General features: G+C 37.3%; 1 protein-coding gene across 2 annotated transcripts in view; it reads left to right on the top strand.

Annotated features, from left to right (window-relative positions):
- The window catches only part of PREX2 (phosphatidylinositol-3,4,5-trisphosphate dependent Rac exchange factor 2), a 274,795-nt gene that overhangs the window by 95,110 nt on the left and 166,105 nt on the right, over positions 1-13,580 (top strand). For both annotated transcript variants that reach the window (XM_014838489.3, XM_070481134.1), the window contains 2 exons: positions 2,398-2,531; positions 8,244-8,347. In XM_014838489.3, the coding sequence (XP_014693975.3) occupies positions 2,398-2,531; positions 8,244-8,347 (238 nt within the window). The remainder of the gene's footprint in view (positions 1-2,397; positions 2,532-8,243; positions 8,348-13,580) is intronic.

The raw sequence follows: 13,580 nt of genomic DNA, 5'->3' as shown, positions 1-13,580 counted from the left end.
GAAGGCCTTTTTTGTCAGGGCAGACCACAAAATCAACGTAGAGTGAACTACAGCAGACATCAGAAGAAAATAAAGTAACCTCACAGAATCAGACCACCTTCAAAGCTAGTCATAATAATTGTACTAGCCTTTACGGAGTCGTTTCTCTGTTAGGCATTGTGCTGGGACAATATTGTCTTATTAATTCTCACTCTGACTGTATACAGTAAGCACTAGTCTCCCTTTTCCTTAGTGGTTTGAAGTCATAAACATAGCTAAGAATCAAAGGAGCCAGTCAGAAGTTTGATGTGTTAGTACTGGAAGCGGAGAAAAGAGAGAGTGAGAGAGAGACACGCAGACAGATGGTAGACTTTGGATAGTCTTGTCCAGTGGTAGACAGATTCTCTTAGCCCGTGGCTTGCAAACTCCCCTTAAATCCAGCTCACCAAGAGTCTTTCTGATTATCATATGGCTTTTCAAGTAGGTAAGCTTACAGAGGGAGATTGTGTCGGCCGTATTCATGGGAGCATTCAGTGTGTCGTCAGTTATTTTTATCACTGAGAGTAATATATGTACTTTCTATTTTACATGTTAGTCCACATGAGTTCATCAGAGCTCGGACGAAATCTCACGTGAGACTGTGTAAAAGGAGGGAATAAATGGCTTCTAACCATTATAGTTAGCTAAAGTTTACATTAAATTCTTCTTATATTTACTAATAAAGATAATAATCACAGACAGCTCAGGAAATGTATTGTTAGGATTTCTGTCGTATAGGAATGCATCTACAAATACCTACATATTTAATTTTGGAAACTTATTTAGAAAACTAGTTAATATGCAAATTAGCACCTTTCATAATAAAGGAGATTATCTTCCTGCCTTGGCTTTTATGCACTACTGTAAGAAATAGCCAAAGGTGAAGTATTTTGTACCTTTCGTGAAATTGCTACTAGTCAAACCGCTTTTCCTATGCTGTGTAGGTCCCTTGTGCAAGAATCAATGCCGTTTTCTTTTTTACATTTTTAATACTATTGTATTTTAACATTTTTCTAAAGTAGGGATGGTATTCAGTATAAATAAGAAATCATTGCCACTGGAATTAGGATATATAGTCATATGTGGTAGTTTTTGCATGACAAAGTATGTGAAATTGTGTAAATGTTTGACAGATCTCCCTTTATGTATCTACTCTTATGATGAAAGGAAAGAAGAGAGGGAAATATCTAAAATTTAAAATGTGTTTGTAATATAGATACTCAAATTAACACAATGATACTATCTTAATTAACTTCCCTTTTGGGAAGTCTCTTATTATAGTTATAAGAGTTGTCATTTTAATTTAAACTTTTATAATTGAGCAGAAGATTATCAATTATTATTGTGGAAATATGAACTTTAAAATTAATATTCTGAGTTTTAAATATCAAAAATAAAAATTAAAGTATTAAGTTTAAAAAGAATCAGAAATTTACCCGATATTTAAAGACTAGACATATTTAAAACTGAAGTATTCTTGCAGAGCACACTTAGCAGATCTCTACTGAAAGCTTCCTATTTTTTTTTGTCCAACTCAATGCATTAGATATGATGGTTTAGGTGTAGAAACAAATACACTAGAAAGTTTATAATGGCTCAAAATAGACGTTTATGGTCACCTTGCACAACAGTCCAAAGCATGTGTTCTGCTCAGGGGGCAACTTTCCTCTGTTGATGATTCAGGGGCCCAGGCTCCCTCTGTCTTGTGGCTCCTCTCAACTTCCAATGGTTAGCACTTGTGTTAAGAATCAGTTTTATCACTAATCATGTAACCTTAGTGGGCACTCAGTAGAGGCTTATTTAATGAATGAGTGTGCCTGTACCAACTTTTAATAACTACAGTGAAAGACTCTATGCAAAATTGCTCTCTTTAAATAGATTTTTTCCTTTTATTTCTTTTTTTCCCATCCTCTCCATCCTGGGGGTGGATATATAAATTGAGACTTGCTCAAAATTTAGACAACTTTATATGCTTTGCCATCTGTCCTTGGAGCTCTTTTCCTATCCCAGCAACAGAGAGGAGGAGGAAAGGAATATTGGGACCATTAATGTTATGAATAAGTTTGAAATAGTCTCATTTTTAAAGAACGTAGGTACCATGTATCATATATGCTTATGTATGCATACATATATAAAATAGCTAAAAGGAGACACAGAACCTCATAACAGTAGGTGTATCTGCTGAAACTGACCCAGAAGAGACTGGAAGGGAGGGAGACCTGCATTCAGTGTACAAATATTTGTACTGTTTGGACTTTTATCTCTCCATATATTGCATCTTAAAATAAGAACAAATATACTTTTAAGGAGAAAAAGAATTACACACCGAAGTTTCTATTAAGTAATCAGACATTATTGTCTCCATTTTTTCTGACTTAGGGGTCCAACATTACTGACACCTGCACTGAAATGCTAATGTGTGGAGTCTTATTGAAAATTTCTTCTGGAAATATTCAAGAACGGGTTTTTTTTCTTTTCGATAATCTTTTGGTGTATTGCAAAAGAAAACACAGGTAAGATGATAAACAGGTAATCCTTCAGAAATTGTTTCTCCATCTCACAGGGTCAACCTTTACTCTGTGCTCCTGGGAACTCACAATCTCATCAGTAAACTCCGACCTACTCTCAGCCTATTCTCTGATGTTTCTCTTGACCTTCTTATAAACCCTAACTGAGACGTCACTATCATCTGATGACACAACCTCCCCATCAACTGGAGGAGAGATGGTTTTTTGTTCCTACCTCACATTCCTCAGACCCTGTAGGAGAGGTGGATGTGTCTTCCCTGTTTCCTAAAGCTGCTTCCCAACCATTCCCTCCTCTTCCTTCAAGCATTCGAAGCACATGTGGAATTCATGCCAGTAGTCCTTCCTATCCATGAGCTTTTCCTGTTCCTTTTACAGAGCGCTTAATACCTCCCTGCCACACACGAATTCAGTGATGGCTTTAGCTTTTGTATCACTTTCTTCCTTCCACTTTCTTGTCACCTTTCTTGTGTGTTCATAACTCATATGGATAATCTGTCCAGTATTTAGGATCAGAAAGCCACAGCCTCCTCACCTGCGATGCTCCTCTCCTTCATTATACCTGAGCCACTGTCCTATGTTCATATCTTTACTTGTCAACGCTAAGTAATAAAACGTTGTAAATGAAATCTCAATTTTAAGCATCCCACTCTGCTGCATTAAGGTGCTCATGTCAAAGTCACCACTGACCTCTGTGTTTCCTAATCAAATGCTCATTTTTCTGCTCATTAAGGTTTTATGTGTTTTCTCAGCAGCATTTAACTTAGTTGAACACTTTTCCCTTCTCAAAACACTTTCTTCTCTTTACTTTTGTAAATCGGTCTTTCTTGGCTGAATATTGGGCTGCTGTGGGGCTCTGCTTTGGACCCCTCTTTCCTCTTCATATTCGTGGGCTCTGCTATGGTGATTTTGTTCAGTCCCATAATTCATGTCTCGTATCTAAATCAGTTGCATCCATTATTATAGATTCATTTATCTCAGTTGTGATGGCTGTAAGGATTCTAAAGCATAACATGGAAGAAATAGAATTCTTGATTTCCGCTCCTGACACTGCTCCTCTCCTAGTTTCCCATCCATTGGTTTCCTTGTTTCCAAAACCTCAGAGTTAGTTTTGGTTCCTCTGTTTCCTTCAACCTCCCACATTCAATCCTCTAGAAAATTTTGTTGATTCTGTACTCTTTTTACATCTCTCTCTCTACCCTAGTCCAGCCTACCAGTGTCTCGCCAGCGGGTGACAATAGTTGTCTCCTCCTGGTCCCACCACGTCCTCATTTACTGCTCCACAATTTTTTGTTCTGCATAGAAACCAGAGCATCTTTTGTGACGCAAATAAGATCATGTTACCACCTTACTTAAAGCTATTGTTGGCTTCCTAGAATAAAATCCAAACTTCTTATCCTGGTTTACAAAATTCTGTTTGATCCAGCCCCTCCCTACTTCTCTGACTTCATCATGTCCCACTTCTCCGTGCCCTGCACCCTCCAAGCACTTCATATTCTCCGAGCACTGCCTTCTTTTTCTCCTGTTCCTTGATTATGCCATGTGTGTCCTCCTTCTTAAGGCCATTGCACTAGCTGTTTCTCTTCCCCAGTGTGCTTGTCTCTCTGAGTTTTTTGTAGCTTGTTTCTCCACGCCTTTTAGATCTCACTTAAATTTCACTTCCTCAGAAATATCTTCCCTGACCCCTCCATCTGGTGTTGCCTGCCAGCCATTTTCTATCAATATCTGGAAAGTGCTTACTGATATTTTCTTCATTATTTATTTATTAATTTCCTGCCACCTTTACTAGATTAGACAGTAAGGTCCATGAGAACAGAGGTCTTGCTGCTTATTCACCGCTGTTCCCTGGAGACTGGAGCAGACCTGCCATGTAATAGACACTCAAGAAATATTTGTCATATAAGTGAATATATGAATGAATGAATGAAACCCAAGCAAGTCCCTGGTATAGCTTAGCCATCATTGGTTTAAATAATTTTATATACTAATGTTATTGTTATAATGTTACTTATTTTAAAGCATGGATATAACTTTTTCTTAAGAATGTACTTATTTTATAGGACGTTTTCTTGAACTCTTGGGAAAGCATTTTTGCAGGTTGATTAAGCAGAATAATAGGGTGCGTTTAATTGGGAAATTTCCTGAACTTTTATGTGCTTCTTCCTAACTGTGTCTGGGACATGTCAGTTTCAGTGACATGGTACTGGAGGTGTCCTTAAATTTAAAGGTAAAGCAGGTGGTTGAGAGTGCAGGTTTTGAGTGATATTTTTATTCTAGATTCAGAAATTAGGAAACTATAGCCAAACACTTTCTGGCAGAGTAAGAATGAGAAACTCAAAACTGACTATACTGACAAGGAAGGATTAAAGGAACATCATTCTTCATCTCTTGAAATGGGATTCCCTAAGTCAGTTAACAAGATGCTCAGAGCAAGTTAGCAAAAAGTGGGCAGTCCTTCCTTGTGGATTGTAATGTTAGGATTCCCTAATAAGAGATAGTAATTTAGAAATGCAGTGGCATGAACTGAGAAAACATAGCACTGTGCCACATACCTTGATGAAAGAGAACAGGTTAGGATTAGAGCCAAAAGATAATTAAATTGTCATGTCTAACTTAAGGAGTTTTTTAAAAAAATTCCTTTTTACCACATGTGAAAATGAGCCTCTTTATTTCTTTTAGTGTGCCCTTATGAAGTCTTTGCGTTTGGTAGCAAGATTGAAATTAACAGAAGTAGGATTTAAGAAGATGCAGAAGAAGCTGTTAATTTTACTTGTATGAGCTCATTAAAAATTGTAATATAATTCAAATTGTTTAAGTGCAATTATATTTTCCCTGGCTTCATTGAAGTATAATTGGCAAATAAAATTGTAAGATGTTTAAAGGGTCCAACATGATGATTTGATAGACGCATACATTGTGAAAGGTTTCCTTCCATCGAGTTGATTAACACATCCATCTAGGTGCCATTATTAAAGACAGTCATTTGAGAATGAGATCTTTTTTGATTGCAGTTGACCTCATCCTTAAATATATGCCTGCCCTTAAGTCCAAAACATTTGCATAATTAATAGTGTACAAATGATGATATAATTTATGGTCTCATGGCTGTAATTGTTAAATAAGTTAAAGAACAGGAAAAGTTTTATAAAATTTAAGTCTTCTGGTTTAGCAAATATCCATAATGTATAACGTGGACCAAATATATAGTGATTAGAAATAGAAATCACTAAATAAATCTGCGTGTCCATTCCCTCCTGAATTGGAATAGTCTGAACATACCATCTGTTCCCTTTATTTTAGAATACCTCATCTCCTTTACCATGTACTATCTAAGCTCTAAAGATCCTTCCAAAAGTATGAGCAAATAGAACCTTTTCCAAACTTCCATAATGTTGTAATTACAAGAACAAGAGTCTTGATGAAATTCATTTTGATTCTAGAGTAACATTCTTTAAAGAGCAGGGTGCTAATTAGGCATCCCAGCTTCGGATATTTCTAATGCCATTAATCTTAGGAGAAACTAGTATTTAAAAAATGAATGTATTGTGTAGATTTTGATACATATAACATGATATTACTTAGTTTGGCTTGCTTATGAGCCTTATGATAGTATCATAGTGTCTTCAGTCTTCTGCAGCTTATATTTTGAATACAATATAGTTTCTAAACTATATATCCCTGTGTGTAGCAATAATTTTTTCATTTTAACTGTTGCATAATCTTCCATTGGTTGAATCTATCACAATTTAATTAATAACTTATTCGTTCTCCTATCAATGGACTTTAGGTTTGTTTCCAGTTTTCCTGTATTGTGAACACTTCTCTACTTGTATCCTGGTGACCATTAAAACACATCAGGAGGGAAATCCTAGAATCAAGATATGCAAATACTCAACATTACAATTTAGAGCAAAATGATTTTCAAACCATAGGCTTTTCAATCTTTATACTTCAATAGAGCCATTCTGAAGGGACCAAAGATTTCTCTATTTGAGCTAAGTGTTACAATAATTTAACAGACAGTTACTGGCATTTCATATTGAATGTTAAAATCTGCAGGTCAAGAGAAATATAAAAAGCCCCAGAGTTCACAGCAGGACCACAAAGAAAATTAATACTTTGGAAAATAGGACCCAAAGAGAGATAAATGGATTGATGCCATGATAATTTGCTGGTGACTAAAACTGTTATCAAGGATATTAAGCTTTTAAAAATATGATTGGTTTTAAGTTTAACGTATCAACTTTTAAGAAATTCTTTTTTATAAGACTCCATGGTACTGTTTCCCACCTGAGAGAATATGCGGTTACCTGCATATTAGTCTGCTCTGCCTTCTTCTCTCTCTTTGGCCTCTGAAATGCCAACTTGCATAGCTTCCTGACCTGAATCCCTAATTTGTAGCATTTATTTAGGCTTTTTAATGAAGGGCATTTAGAGATCACTTTCAAAATGAACATTGGGAGTGCAGGGTGGTGAATATTGGGACTGAGAGACCCTTAGATTAATCACTTTAGTTAGTTTTCTTTAGTAGTGATGAGGGACTGTGGGGTTTTGCTGAGGGTTTAGGACATATAAGCCAGGAAGATGCACTCTTTTGCGAGGAAGGAAGTCAGGGAGTGTGATAGCACCTTGAGACCCCTCCCTGCACCGCCCCTTCTGCTCCACGGCAGGTATCTAACTGTAAAGGAGAGAGAAGAAAAGTCAGTGCACATTCACATCCTAACTTCTGCTACGTGTGTCTGAATAACACAATAAAGTAATAATTATTTCGGCATGTTACAGCGTTAGCCAGACTTTTGTCAATGAGTCCAATTGAACAGTTCAGGTCAATGGACGTCTCTTGAGTTTGACTATGTATTCTTCAGTCCTCCTGAATCGTTTCTTAGACTCTTTCCTCTTTAATTTAATTAAAAAACCCAGATTTTAAAACAATCCCACCTGAGTGGTCAGTGATTTCAGTACAAACATCCATAACTACCTGACTCATTATTACAAATGTTCGTCTGTAGACCTGAGTTCTTTACTTTGTGATAGCCACTTTTTAAGATTAAAAGCCAACACTAGACGCACTACACACAAAGTTTTGAAATGTTTTGGATTGTTTTAAAAATAAATAAGACCTTTATGAAGGATTATAAATGTATTAAGAGGCTTATTCAACAAGTATATAGTTATATTATAAAAACAATATAGGAAAAATATATTCAGCTGGATAATGCTCAGCTTAAGAACCTCCAGCACGGTCAATTTCTTTGCAGAGTGATCATAAATACTAACTGAATTTTACTAGGGCTTGGAAAAGTGGGAATTACCAACTAGTTACTGAAAAATGAGGAATGAAGGTGAAAAAAAATCAAATGAAGTTTTACAATAGCCAGGTTTTAGTGTCTGTCAGAGTTTATTTTGGCACCTTTGATGTCCTATATTGAGCAAAAGCACATACTCACCCTCCTGCCTGTATACCACCCTCAGCCCAAAGCTTCAGTTTATTTAAAAAGCTAGTACCTAAGTCACATCTCATAGAGCAACCAGTGCTGTTATGAATGGCAGGACACAAGTAAAAAACCCCAAGAGCCCAACATTTGATATCATTGATTGAGTTGATCTTTTTTTTCAAAGAATCACTTAAATTATATTGCTTCAGCACTGTTTTGCATTAAGTTTAGTAACAAGGCTTTTGTGATTTCATTTCATTGTAAGACGATTGAAGAACAGCAAAGCATCTACGGATGGACATCGGTACCTATTTCGTGGCCGGATCAATACAGAGGTGATGGAAGTGGAGAATGTAGATGATGGCACGGGTAAGTGATTAGGAGATATAAAATGGAATGCCCATAGTAAACTCCCTCCTGAGACAGACTTCTCACTTGAATAATTCATCTGCAGCGCATTAGAGTATAGCAGTACTCTACCTAACAAAGGAAGAGAAAGGTGAGATTTGGGAAAGTAAGGGAGATGTTGTAAAAGTGGAAAATTATATTTGGCTGAAACACACTAGCATTAAACACAGAGATACAAAGAAATAGCTGAGTAGGAGTGTCATAGGACACTCACAGTTCCTAGTAAAGAAAGTATGAGTGCAGAAAATATTTAATGAGTGAATTGACCTTATTTAGGTTATGCTATGTTTTGTAAGTATATATGTGATATTTTATTTCTATAATATATTCACTGTAGAATATAGCAAACTCTAGATTTGTCTTAGCTTTGTTGTTAGTCCTGTGGAGTCGATTCCAACTCCTGGCTCCCTGAGGACAGCAGAGCTGAACCCTGCCCGTGCTTTTTGCGCCATCCTCTCGTCTTCCGGAGCTGTATCAGACAATTCTCCACTGCTATTCATAGGGTTTTCATGGCCAAGTTTTTCAGAAGTGAGTGACCAGGTCCTTTCTCCTAGTCTGTCTTAGTCTGAAAGCTCACTGAAACCTGTCCACCAGGGGTGATCCTGCTGCTATTTGAAATATCGGAGTCATAGCTTTCTGCGTCACAGCAACATGCAGCTGCCGCAGTATGACAACTGACAGGTGGTGTGGGTCCCTGACCGGGAAGTGAACCCGGCCGTGGTGGTGAGAGCACTGAATTTTATAAACAGGTTGTCAGTTTGCTTCTAGAGAAAAGTTGTGGATGGAGGTGGTTTGTGTAATTTTAAGTGCTCATTTTAAGTACTTTATACTCAGAGATAGTAAATTTTTGTTCTGTAGATTTGAAAGTAGGGATAAAGAAGTGCATGAAATCACAGTCACAAACATTAAGTAAAATGAAGTTAAAATAAATTATTATTTTCTACTTGGAAGGAAAAGTTGTCTGTAATATGAATGTTTAGTAAATGGAATCACATCTTTTCCCAATGATTTTCATTAGAATTTCAGAGATAATGCTTCTAAGAGACAAGATGAAATAAAATATATTAATTGTTGCTAAATGACTTTATTCCCATGTTAAGAAATGTCTTTATAATATTCCGTTTAAACGTGGAATTGGGGCACAGGTGAGCTCCGCCCTCCCACATTCCTTCATTGCCTTGTCTGGGTCCCAGAGGAGAGACGAATGTTTATCATCTGTCAAGGGCACAGATTTTCAAATGCTCCCCTGTGTACTGTTTCTCTGTCCCATTGTTAGCATCCTAACAAATTGTCTGGTGTTCAGATATTGACCGTGATTGCTGCAGGTAAGGGGAAGAGATGTGCAATGAGCGGAACTCAGGTGGTGCCTGAGATGGGGCATTCACGTTGGGAGCCAAGTCATCCTATGGAGGGGGTCCTCACTGAGTAACAGTGGGACGGAGGTGTGCAGCTGCCAGACAGCTGGCACAGGTAGAAATCCCTTTCTGTACTGCGGCCTATAATGCAGTTGCAAATGCTCTCATGCTAACGTGTGGGACCTAGTTGGCTATCTTTCCATAGAAGGCTATGCACATTATTTTTTATAAGATGGCAGTAATTCATTTTAATGCTTTTCTGAGGAGACTGTTTAGTGATATTTAGAAATGTTATCTGTCTAAAACGTGAACAGCTGTCTTGCTTCAGTAACCTGAATGCTCAAGAGAACATCTGAAAGCTGACGTGAAGTAGAAAGCTGGGAGGAAGTGAGATGGGGAACGCAGACTTGGACCTCCACTCAGTCCTTTACTAGCCCTGTCTTCCTCCAGTGGAACCTCCTCTCCCCTGTTCCTTCAGCACTTCCTTTGTTTTCTTCCCTTTTTATGCTTTTCTGTGGGCACAGAGCTCCTATGTCTTGCTTCCTTTCCCATCTCCCAGATGATGTGATTGTCACTGTTTGTACCATCTGCCCTGGGAGTCTAAGTGAATTTTGATAATGGTTGCTGTGCTTTTGGGAAACTGGGGCACTGGATAAAGAAATATAAGAGCCCAGGGTCTTTGGAGGCATGGGCATAAAATGCTGTCCTCAGCGTATCTGTTCAGATGCAGGAGAGTGAGAGCCTGTGAGGGGTGATGAAGCTTTTATGCAAATGGCCCTCAGCTTCAATCCTGTGAAAAAGTTCTGTTAGTGCTGGTAAGATTCCAGCCTTCAGGGCTTTGGTACCTGGGGGAGAGGGGCATTGTGGAAACAAGGCCTGAGACCCTGGTGGGTATGAATTAGTTGGGGAGACAGGACATTACAGGACATCCAGTTATTTAACTGTTGTAAATTAGTTGTCTGATGGCACCTCATGGCCTGAACTTCCAAGGCTCACCTTTCATTGAAATATGATGAAGACATTCATTATACTTTGTATTATGCATTTAAGGCTTTATTTCCTCTTATATATAAGCAGCACATTGCAGCAATTTGGCTGCAAAAGCTTGCTACAGGGTCCCTTAGAGAAATTTTAGGCTGCAGTTGGATACCTTCCCTTAGCTTCCTGCAAAGAAAATTTAGTTTTCTCATAAGTATGTCTACTAGGCTTTTGGGAGAGTTATACATCCTCTGCCTGGACTTGGAAATTCAAAAATAGAATTTTTGAAGATGGACAAGATCTTGAAGATCAACTAATATACCCCCTTAGCATTTCAGATGATGGAAAATGAGGCTAGGTATAAGAACTAACTCGTCCAAGTTTACCCAGCTGTTTAGTACAGAGCTGAGACTAGAGTTCTGTTTACTGGGTTCCCCTGTCCGTGCCTTGAGAAATACCGAGCAGAGGCTCCATGTGGGTTTTGAACTATCAGGATCCACTGGAGAGCAGTGAAGAGACAGGCATCTGTGTGTGGAGGTTAATTTTGGTTGCTTTTATCTTCTAAGAGACAATCTAGGCGCTGCACCAGCTTTCTTCTCTCTCTTGGTCATTTCTATCATGGAATCTTCATTTCTTTTTGATGAGCTCTGGTTTTAAGTTTTCTTAGTTTATACTCCATGAATGGGAGGGAACTCTGATACTGATAGATCTCAGCAGAGCTGATCAATGTCCATACATCAAGTCCTCCCCACACCTGGGCCCTGGATAAGTTGAATGAGGGATGGGCAAATACCGTCAGGCTCCTCTTCTCATTACCAAAAGCAGAACAAGACAATAACTACACCGTGTTGAAGTGTAAATAATAAAAATGAGTTAATTGAGATATGTTTTTAATCATGCTTAGAACTTGTGATGGAAAATTGAAATTTTTTCCCATCTGTTTGAATGTGTTAGAGAATTACTGAGTATTTTTGTATTTTGTATTTTGTAGGAAGAGTAATGCCTTTCTTTTCTAAACTAAGAGGCTCCATCAGGCAACTAATTGCGTTGATTTAGCTAACGTTTACAGAAGAAATAATTGCATTTGGAAAGAGTCTAAACTTTTAGCCAGTATATTAACTATCTCAGATCTTTTGAGAAATAGATATGATTATAGTTTTATTTATAATGCTTAATAACTTGGATTATATCATAGTTACATCTTAAAAAAGAAAAAAACTTAAATGACGGTATGACATACAGAAGTGTAAAAATTGGTATATTTATTTTAATATACCCATGGTAGAGTATTATTTCCTGTGTTTGAAGAAGAAGGCAGCCATTTAGTTTATGGCCCAATTTCCATTCTACCATTCCCTAGATCCGTCTCATTTCAGTGAATTGTAACCTAATTCCTTTGTGAAGATTCTTCCTGGGGATATTAGTTTGATCATGATGCTATAAAAAATGTCTAGCATAAGAGCTATTGTAGGAAAGCTATTGAATCCTTTAGAAGTAATTTTCATAGTATAGGCTTGGAAAGCCATTCAAAAAGTAGCGCCAGATTATTTGTTTTCTCTCTTAACAGCTAGTTTACTTGTGTGGTTGGACAGAGGGCAAGAATGTGGGGCTTTAGATATGTAGTCTGTAGTTCATTGTTGGGCAAACCATAGATTGCAATACAGTAGTCAAATTTGAATTGGATAAGATGGGAATTTTTTATTCTTAAGGTGTTCTTTAATAGTTAATAGATTTTGGGGCCTGCCGGATGGTGGCATGGTTAAGTTCACATGTTCTGCTTTGGCGGTCCGGGCTTTGCAGGTTTGGATCCCAGGTACGGACCTACGCACTGCTTATCAAGCCATGCTGTGGCAGGCGTCCCACACATAAAGTAGAGGAAGATGGGCATGGATGTTAGCTCAGGGCCAGTCTTCCTCAGCAAAAAGAGGAGAATGGGTGGCAGATGTTAGCTCAGGGCTAATCTTCCTCAAAAAAAGGGAAAAATCAGTTAGAACCTTTTTTTTCCCTTGAGATAATTCATATGCTATTTGGATACCAGAAAATTTTCTTCTATTGTTCGACAAAATCAAAGATTTATTCCAAAAAATAATTTTCTCAACATTAAATATTCATAATGTGAGTAGATTGTAATTTTAAAAACTCCTCTTAGAAATTTATACATTCCTACTGTTGATCACCAGAATAAGAGTTAAATACATTATTTAGACATGAATTTCTTGATGTTCTGAATAATGTATTCTGGCAGTGTCCTCTGTTTCTTAGGCAGACTATGTAAAACTTGGCTATTGTCTATCTTATTAAAATGCAGGTTATTGAAAGGACACTAGTGTGTCCACTGAGCTTTATAGTTGTATCAGTTTTGGAAAAATCCTGTATCATCATATAAAACTGTAGAATTAAGAGGAAGGAATTTGCAAACTGTGTGGTTTCAAAGTAATTAGTGACTTGTTCAGGGCTGCCCCTTAGATTTTTCTCTTTTTGGAAAAAATCAGTGACTAGAGGCTGTTGAACTTGGATATTCCACACTTAACGAATGGCAATTTTAATTCCATTTCTTTTTGATTCTTCCTGTAAAATTAATATTTTAGATCCATTGAAACTTGCAAATTCCTGTGCTAGCCATTGATAAATTATTCTTTCATTCAAAAAATATTTGTAAGTTCCTACTAAGGAAAAGCACTGTTGGACTTTTCCATGATCTTAATGAGGGTGTTGTTCTTTATGGATAAGTTTAAATCTTATTTTGGGGAATGAAGATACTGAGAAATGTACTATGATCAAAATTATGAAGCTGTTTATATATCATTGTCTTTTGAAGTAAATGAGAATCAGTTGCTTATTTTTATAACATTGATAATTTG

Source organism: Equus asinus, chromosome 12 (assembly GCF_041296235.1).
Source record: "Equus asinus isolate D_3611 breed Donkey chromosome 12, EquAss-T2T_v2, whole genome shotgun sequence".
NCBI classification, from domain to species: Eukaryota; Metazoa; Chordata; class Mammalia; order Perissodactyla; family Equidae; genus Equus; species Equus asinus.
Note: the sequence above shows the minus strand (reverse complement) of the source record. Positions and strands in the feature narration are given on the sequence as shown.